We start from the raw sequence: 9777 nt of genomic DNA, 5'->3' as shown, positions 1-9777 counted from the left end.
TTAATTATTTGATTTAACTTTTAAAATTTTGATATTTTTAATTATGTATTTTAATTTTATTAAATTATATATATTTGATGTATTATGACTTTCATATCAAGTTACTGTTTGGAGGCTATTGGAAGCTATCCAGCATTCCAAATGCCACTTGGAATCCTTTCTACGGGTTTAAAGGGAAGTGAGCCATAACTTATTGAGAGTGCTAATGGCTTTGACTAAGTTACCATAGTACCTTTGGTGTCTGATTACCTTAAACTACTACTTACATATTTGAAATTCCATGGAATATGCTTAATGGATCACAGTTGCCTTATCAATTATATTTCAATATGTATAAGTATAAAAGTTTAAAATATAAATACAAAACATTACCGGTAATATTTCAAATATCTGTGCAGTGTATCTTATGAGATGATTTTGTGATAGCAAGGACTAGCACTATAGTATAGACGACCAAAAATAAACACCAACAGTAATACTAATACTGATACTAGTGGAGTGGTGCTTGGTTTACATTCTGAAGTATTAAGGCAGCTAGCTATGAAGGGAAAGTGTAACGATGGAATTGTAAGGTACGAGAGTTGGAGTTTCACATGGAAAACATAAATTTCTGGTATAATATTTTTATGAACTTGGAGCTCTCTTATCGTATAATTTAATTTTTTTGGTGAGCACCCTCCAAAGGTTCATAATATTTTTATTCCCAGTGCGTTCAACAATAATCACTGAGATTTTAGATCCGATCCATAAGCTAATGAAGTAATTGGTATGGTTTATTGTCAACGATTCAATGAACACCTGATTCTTAGTCGGGGAATTTTCTTAAAAAAATGCAAGTATTTGCTTTAAGATGTAAACAAAATCAAAACAATTTTTATTTTTCCGGTCCAAATGAAGAACAATTTTGAAGGTTTATGTGGCCCAAGTTTCAAATAGCTGTGATGAATTTATCTTAAGCTAGACTCAAAGGCCGGCTTTTTTTGCTTGCTTGGGTAAGCCCAGCTGGAGTAAATGGGCGGCTTTTGTTTGGGTGTGTTTCTCTTTTAATGTTTGGAGGCTAAGCACGTATTTTAGTTATGGGTGCATGGCTTTATTTTTTACTACCACAATAAATGCTCAACCAACTTATTATTGAAGAAGACTTTAGAAGAATACTAGGGGTGTGTTTGGTACAAGAGAAATTTTTTGGTGACCGGGAATCATGATTAATGAGAATTCAGTAGAAATTGAGTTTACTTGGAATCTTACGAAAGATGTGTTTGGTTCGCCAAAATATTACCGGAAATATTGGGTAAAAATTACTGATTCCATATTTGGTTTAGAACGAAATATGACTTGGAATATGAGGTTATTTTACAAAAATAACCCCAAACTATTTTTACTTTTGTAATTGATAGATTGGGTCTAGATTTTTATGTGTATTGGGGTATTTTTGTCTCAAAATTTATTGTTGTGCTTTCCTTTCACTTGGTATTCTGATTGGTATTCCGAATTACCATATTATTTTTGGTAATCTGAATAGTGACTTTTCTTTATAAATCAAATTACCGGTAATCCTTGGATATCCGGGAATCGTAATTTATTCCTTCTACCAAACGTGGTAATTACATTTACCAAAGAAGGATTACCGGTAATCCTCTCCAAAAACTTGAACCAAACACTCTAAGAACCTGTAGGGTTTCCTCATCTATATGAACCTAAGAAAATCATTCACAATAAGTTTCTAACAGTCGATTGTGTGAGTATCCTCTAGAGAGAAGTTGATTGGACAATGAAAACCATTCTAGTGTTCTTTCTCGGGGGGGGGCGCCGGAGCTATGTACAATGGTGACACTTCGTCCATGGAGGGATTGCAAAGCGCAATCCAAGGAGCAATGGCGCATTGCAAGGACTCTTTGATTCAGAACAAAATCGTGGTCAATAACGAAATCTAATCTAATGAGCCATAAAGGGTTGCTTGATTTTTCACATGTACTTTCTTCTATTTCAGTTGTCTTCCATGATTTGATTTGCCAATGATTATGTTAAAAAAAAATTACTTTTACAATGAGATATAAATATATATCATACTGTTTACTTTTAAAATGAGATATAAATATATGAACATAATTACGACATATAGAGTTATTAAATTATAACTATTAAATTTTTTTATGTTGCACATAATAATATATTATCATTATGTTAAGTTCAATTATGATTTTTTAAAATTCTAAGTATAAAATATGAATTTATATTTATTTATCCGCTTTAAGCGGTTGAACCAGTAATCCACTGTGAAAGTCAAAATTAACTGCACAAAGGTCCCACCTTGATGCGCCTACATGAGGGTAAAAACAAAAAAAATGGTCTTTGATGCGGAAGCATAGACAATCTATGCGCCTCATGTTTTAGGATCTGCCCGTTAAACATGTAGGGTTTAAAATTTATACCTTTTTCACTTGAAGGTGTCAAAGTGGATGACTCCCTCTAACAGTAATCCACACGGCTACCTCTTGGTTGCTTCTGAGAAACGCTTTCTCCCTGAACCCTCCCTTTCCTTGGAAGCTCGCTAGGCTGCAGCAAGGTGGAGGCTTTCAAGTTTTTTTGTTTATTTTTCTCAAGACTGTAATGTTGTCTCGAGGTTAGGTGAGAGGACCAATAATGTTGTCTCAATGACTCATGACCTCTCGACTGAGTCAATGACTGGGCCGGGTTTTACAATATTGATTGAGATTGTTAATCAAAATGTATGAACATAGAGAGCAATAATTGAACTGATTGCAGTAAACAACACGAAGCTATAGGTAATAAGAGTTAGGGGTATTCATCAACCGATCCAAGTCGATTCAAACAACGACAACCGAACCAAAAAATCGATAATCGAAAAAAAAAACCTCACATATTTTAATTGGATTGGATTAATTTTTTATTTGGTTGGTGAAAACCGATCCAATCCAAACATATCCAATGTATTATGTATTTATTATTTTCGAAATTTCGCTAATGACTTTACTAACTATTTTATTATAATTATTTTAGATATTTCTTCAAATACAGAAGTTGATGATGATTCTGATGCAGATTCTGATTAAAAGTTGATGATGTAAGTTGCTATTTTTTAATTTCAATTGTTCGTGTATTTATTTTAAATTTGTTGTTGTTTGAACCCTATGTTAATCTCTTATTTTAGTGAAAGTTGTTGTCTTGCTAGTTGTTTTGAAGACTACAACATATGGAAGAGAAAGATGGTGACTTGAAATCTTGTTATTTTATATACTTGGAATCTTGGATGTTATTTTTTAATCTTGTTATTTTAATATTTTTTTTGTCTATTGATCTATTTTAACTCTTCATGAGTTTTAAGACTTATTTTATTTTTAAGACTTGAATTTTCAAGTGGCTTGTAACTTTGAATGACTTTATTTTGATATAGCTAGTGATTTGTATGATTGAAATTTTAGGCATTACAAAAAAAAAAAAAAAAAAATCCAATCCAAGCCGAATAAAATTGGAATGGATTGGATCAGATTTAAAAAAAAAAAAATCCAAATTAAAGGGACGATCAAATGATCAAGCCAAACGGATTGAATTTAATAATTTTTGCTTCAAAATTGATTCATTGTAGATCGCGAACACTCTAAGACAACAAACAAGCAACGATAGAAAGATCAATATGCAATGGCCCGCCAAAAAGTTTTTATTATAAACCTTAAGCCTAATATGCAGGAGCAATAACTATAAAGAAAGTTGTATAAATTGATTTGTTTTGTTGAACTCATCCGTTAGAATCACTTGTAGGTTCTGAGTGAAAGTATAGTTCTTCTTGAAAGGGTGACTGATTTCCATTTCGTAGTGGCCATGAAAAAGGGAGGCCTCAAGGAACCCATTTTGGTCTGTCGTCCCTAATAATTTTTTTAACCCCCATTCACTAAGCAGCTTGTCCACAACATCCCCTGTAGGCAAGTTCTTGAAATTGTTATCCACTAAGCACATCCTATAGCAACCTTGTGGTGACCATGCTGTCCACAGTACAATGCCCTGAACGTGCGGGTGTGAGTATGCTTCCCTAAGAACCTGCTCCAAGTACTCTGCCTGCACAAACATGATCGCAAAACTTTAACAAATTAAATGCATAAATGAGTAAAATATTGAAATCACAATTTGATGCAGAGATATTTTTCTTCTTTTTTTTTTAGTATTGGAGATATCTTTTTTTTTTTTGCGTAAAAGAAAATCTCTATATTTAAGGGGGAAGGTTCTGGTTACAAATTTTTTTTACAAACTCTTATAAATTACCAAGAAAACATAGTGTAACCTAGTGTTCTCCCAGGAGTACACAGTGTGTAGTTTGTAAGAGTTTATAAATAAAAAATTTATAAATATAACAATCTCCGTGTTTAAGTTCAGCTAGTAAAGCCAGCTGAAGTTTACAGCCCAAGGCAGACCTCAGCATAAGCAATAAGAACCTTATCAACAAAGTAGCATATGTTCTTCCAGCAACCTCAAATTGTTGCATGAGAAATAAGAATTTTGAAAATTAAAATAACTTGGTTTTGTTGTTATTGAACTTTACCTGATTAGGCTGGGATTCAACATCAAGTTCTGTAATCCAAATTGGTAAACCAGTAGCTGCAAGGGTATCAATGGAAGCTCTCATGTAAGGCAGATTAGGAGGAGAATTAGGGAAATGGGACTCAACCCCAATTCCAATTGGCAATCTTCGATGCCCAGCATAGCTTTGTATCTCTCTGAGTTTCTGGATGTACTTTGCTGGGGATGATAAACCGTCTGTGCTATCCTCAATGGTATTATAATCATTCAAGAATAAAGTGGTTTTCCTATCAATATTGTGAACCTTTTTTAACATCCTGGCTGAAAATTTTTGTCCAAGTTTACTTTCGAAGAATGAAAAGTGCAGATTTTCATTAACAACATCCCAAGCAATAAGTTGACCCTTGTATCTTGACACAATGGAATTCACCCTCCTTTGGACTGCTGATTTGAGCTGGTCTAGTGAGAGTGAAGTAACCCAACTTTGTTGGTAACTAGGATCATCCCAAAATACATTGTGACCTCGAACAGCAATGTTGTGTTGCTTTGCAAACTGTAGCATGGCATCGGCAACCGAGTAGTTCTCCTTGCCTTGCATATATTCGGTGCTGTACCACTTCATTTCATTTTCAAATGTGGTGACTGTGAACCTTGAGGTGAACCAATTTTGATATGCACTGTTGTTCAGGATGTAATGGTTGATGGCACTTCCAAATGGAAAGCTTGACTTCTTGTGTATAATAGATATACTTGCATTTGGTAAAGGATTTCCTTCATCATCAACTACTTGAACTAACACCTTCCTCTTCCGTGCCTGCCAAGTCAGAAATAAACATGTTATACATTTAACCTTTTTTTTTTTTTTCATACATCATATTACAAACGTTCAAAAATAAAATATACTTAGCAAATATTCAATTTTATAGATTTTGTAGAAAATTTGGGAATTTTCTTAAATTCAAAAATTTGTCAAGCTGAACACACATCTCTACGAAAGTTCCCAATGTCAGTGAGATTCATGATGCCATGCCTTCCACCTTTGCCGTCATTAAATTATTTGACGATTGCTTGAAGGTCAATGTATGTAGCAATGTTATTAAATTTAAACTGGTCGTTGACTCGGTCAGGGTACTGAGTCAGTGGGTCACTAATTGAACTGCATGACCTGAATAAATGTATATAAATTTATATTTTATACTCAATTATATAATAAATATTTTAAATGGTGCAATTTAACCAACAACCCAATATAACCTATTGCTAAGTACTATGATTTATATCTCCATGGCAAGGATTCGATCCCCACTAATTGCAACTTTTGACATAATTATATGAAAACTTTTGACATAATTATATGAAAATTATATTAAATGATGCATATTAATCAACATCTAAATAAATATATTAAATAGTACATATTAACCAAATGACTAAATGTAGTCTAATGGTAAGTTGTTATATTTGTCTTTCTCATGACACAATTTTGAGTCCCAACCGCTACCGCATTAATACTAGATCAATGATTTATCCAATCTATTGCTTGAATCATCCCGGTTTTCGGGCCAACCGATTTTAATAACACTGATATGTAGTGGAAAACTATACTAATGTTTACCTTCTCAATGCTTTGATCTTGATGAGATCTCCATTGCTTTTCTGTGAATGGTTGTAAGGAAATACTGTCGATCCAAATATCTACAGAAGTGTTATTGCTCTACAGAGTTCAACATTTTGAAGAGATTAGAACAATTGGGAAATTAATAAAGAATAACTTTCATTCAGTAAAGATCTCACTTTCTTCCTATTTGATCAATAGTAGATAGGAATTTTATTTTCTCATGTTGTAGGAGATAGTTATCTCCTACTATAGACACATGATATGGTGAAGTTCATTATCTATTAAAAAAAAACAAAAAATCAAAAATGATAGCACAACTTTTGATGTGAGAACAACATGAGATAGTTATTTTATGTAAGATGAGACAATGATTTCCCTAATACATAAATACAATATGTTGTACCTCAAAATAGAGCTCAGCTGCTCCTGATGTATCTGCTGTGAGACCTCCTTTAAGCATAGACCAGCAATTAGACTCAGCAACAATGGCACCAGCAAGTTTTAATCCTTTAGTTGTTTTGACAATTGCATTTACTTGAACATTTCCCTCACTCACTTGTATCCAAGCTGCATAATTTCAACCCATGACCATATATATATGAAGAACAAAGCAGAAGAGTTATTGATATTTCTTCTGCATATATAATGTAATAATAACCCTAGGTGAGAAGAACTATGCAGAAATTATGATATATAGTTGAGTACAAAAATTACCTGATAAAGTATAATGCTCATCCTTTTGCAGGAAAATCTTCTGGGAGACACTATCATTTGCTTGATTTCTGCTATGAGCTACAACATATTTGTTGCCTAATGATTCTCTATACTCTATTATTGCACCCCCATATGGAGTCCACCCTTTTAGATCATTATTAAGTTCTGGGTTTTGGATGATTCCTCCATTGTACTGAGGCTTCTGTGGGTATTCCAAACACTGAGTTTGAAAACATGCAACACCAAAGATTAGAGTGAAATTTTCAGTAATATTAAATACTAATATATATATATATATATATATATATATATATATATATATATATATATAAATATGAGGTAGGATCATTTGACACAAGTGTCAAATTTAAAGTTTGACACCTTGTCTGAGAGCCGTTAGATCAAAAAAGATCAATGGTGTCACATGCTTACAAATTAGAGAGTCGTTGATCTTTTTTTATCCAACGGCTCTCAGATGAGGTGACAAACTTTAAATTTGACACTGATGTTAAAGGATCTTACCTATATATATATATATATATATATATATATATATATATATATATATATATATAACCATTTAAAAAATAAATCTCTCAGGGAGAGCTTACTTCAATGCTTGCAGTGTAATCATAGGATAATGCTTCAGCTTCAAAACCTGTGGTGCCAAATGAGATATATTAGTTCTGTATATTCTGACATTCATCAATAACATCGTAAGAAACTAAAACAATAAAACTACAAGATGAAACCAGATATAATGTTGTAAGGCTTTGGTAATTGCGTGAAATTGAATTTTTTTTAATGTTCATAAAACGCCTTTATATTTTATGTATTGTCAAATATTTATTCTCAACCTGTTTTCTCATAAAAATATATAATGTTTTTCCGTATCACATGCGCAATCACTTCTTCCCCTCCTCAATCGCTTTCCCATAAATTGTTAACTTATTTTTGCTGAACTTTTAGAGTAATAAAATTGAATGATTAATGGTATTTTTTTTCTTTTTCTTTTTTATACATATGTCAATCAATGTACACATTTATTGCCAATATATACATATATATAGATGGAATAATATTTTTGTAGCCATTTGAAATAAGCTTATCTTCAGCCACCTTTTATAGTTATGCAATATTGAAGTTATTTTTCTTTTTTCTATCCAGAAACTTGTTGGCTTAGGTGGAAAGAGAGAAAAAATAACTTCACTATTATAATTATATACTCTCTAGAGTATATAGTTATAAGGGGGTGGTTGAAGAATTATTTTTCACACACATATATATATATATAGAGAGAGTTATAGCCAGCCCAACAACAATGCCTGCTAGAAAAGCAAACCATCTTTATCGCAATTTATTGCAATTAAGTAGGATTCAATGTTAAAAGATATGTACTCATTCTATTATAGGTAGTTTTATTAAACTCCGGTTGACCCGAAAATCAATGAATGATGACTTAATTGGTTTGAGTTAGTCAATGGTTTGACTATGCAACTGACTCAGTGAGAATTAGTTTGACTTGGCACCATTAGGGTTAGCCTAGTGGTGTGGGGTGTGTGTGTTAGGAGTGTGTGTAGTGTAGGGTGTTGTGTTCAATTCCTTGTAACCTCCAAAAAAAAAGAATTAGTTTGACTTGGTCGATTTTTTGACAAAACTTGTTTGATTTTTGTTAACCCGATAGGATCATACATATTTTTAAAAAAAAAAATTAAAGCGAAACGACATAATTTTTAAGAACAACCAAATGCAAAATCTCTAAGTTGTAGTGCACCATTTTCTTTTTGAACAAGTCACATATACACATATCAGTCATAAAAAAAAACACATTTAAACTTAAGAATGGTGAAATTGAAATGAAAAGTGAAAGTGTTAAGTAAGTTGGATTGAAATTTGAAAGCATAAAAGATAAGGAGAAATAGCTAATTTGAAATTTGAAAAGATATTAATTTTATTTTCTAATAATGACCCTATGGATATTTTTTTCAGAATTAGGGAGGTCCTAAGCCCGAAAAAATAAATTACAAAGATAAGGGTTCTATAGTCATGAAAATCAAGTAAATGTTCATCCAATAAACTGACCATTTGAGGAGGAGACTTGTTGAAGATGACGATATCCTCTTCCATGCCAATACCTTGTTTCACTAACTAGTTCACACATTTGTTGCTCGATATAATTTTGGATAAATATGAATTTTGCTAGACAACATAAAAATTGAAGTTATTATGAAAGAATTTTGAGTATAGAATATAAATTTATATACATTTATCTGGATAACAATTTTAAGGAACTGAAATCAATGCAAGAAATAATAATAAAATAATACGATCGTGGCAATTGGTGTTTCTGCCAAGTCTTACGTGACATGAAGTAATGCAAGAGAGTTTCATTCCCTCCCCCCTGAAACTTCAGTTATTTAAATATAAATTAATAATGATAGGAGAACCTTATTTTGTATTTGAAGCATTAAGATAATCTCATATAACTTCTTGTCACATGAGAGCATTAAAATAATAAAATTGAAGCTAGCTTGACGAATTCATTTCAAATACAAAAAATGTTGTTGTGCTTGAAAGAAAAGAAAAACCAAGAATGAATGCATACAAAATGGAAATATATCGTCTAGCTAACAAGTATTTTGTTGGCGTATATATACTGAGAAATGATAATCCATGGTAAAACTGTCAATATATAGGAGACATGTACATAGACAAGAAAACAAACCTGCGAAAATGATGACACATAACAGAAGGACGAGACGCATTTTTATTTTCTAGTTTTCAAGTTGCAAAGCTGTGTCAACTAGTTCTCTTGATATATACTTGTCTCAGTTGTTGATTCAGGGAGAAGAAGAGAACCTAAAAATATGGGAGGGAGATCTTTACTTGCTAGGGGATTGGTTGCTCTCGAG

At 32.2% G+C, this 9777-nt stretch overlaps 1 protein-coding gene across 1 annotated transcript; it reads right to left on the bottom strand.

Annotated features, from left to right (window-relative positions):
• Positions 1 to 3717: 3717 nt before the first annotated feature.
• On the bottom strand, positions 3718 to 9630 carry LOC133288438 (endo-1,4-beta-xylanase 5-like). The gene is made up of 7 exons (XM_061486195.1): positions 9591 to 9630; positions 7477 to 7523; positions 6866 to 7085; positions 6555 to 6718; positions 6149 to 6247; positions 4556 to 5347; positions 3718 to 4074 (listed from the first exon to the last, which is right to left on the bottom strand). The coding sequence occupies exons 1-7, from the start codon at positions 9628 to 9630 to the stop codon at positions 3718 to 3720; spliced, it is 1719 nt and encodes a 572-aa protein (XP_061342179.1).
• Positions 9631 to 9777: the final 147 nt, after the last annotated feature.

This window comes from Gastrolobium bilobum, unplaced genomic scaffold, assembly GCF_033153095.1.
Source record: "Gastrolobium bilobum isolate Gb01-03AN ecotype WA unplaced genomic scaffold, APGP_CSIRO_Gbil_v1 utg1578, whole genome shotgun sequence".
NCBI lineage: Eukaryota > Viridiplantae > Streptophyta > Magnoliopsida > Fabales > Fabaceae > Gastrolobium > Gastrolobium bilobum.
This window is presented reverse-complemented; position numbering and strand designations above follow the sequence as displayed.

What these genes read in the sequence shown, in the direction of transcription:
- LOC133288438 (XM_061486195.1), bottom strand. Translation starts at nt 9,630, where the DNA reads ATGCGTCTCGTCCTTCTGTTATGTGTCATCATTTTCGCAG. An exon ending in ATTACACTGCAAGCATTGAA is followed by an intron (nt 7,086 to 7,476) that starts GTAAGCTCTCCC and finishes TTTCAAACTCAG; the next exon opens with TGTTTGGAATACCCACAGAA. An exon ending in TGAGCATTATACTTTATCAG is followed by an intron (nt 6,719 to 6,865) that starts GTAATTTTTGTA and finishes GAAATTATGCAG; the next exon opens with CTTGGATACAAGTGAGTGAG.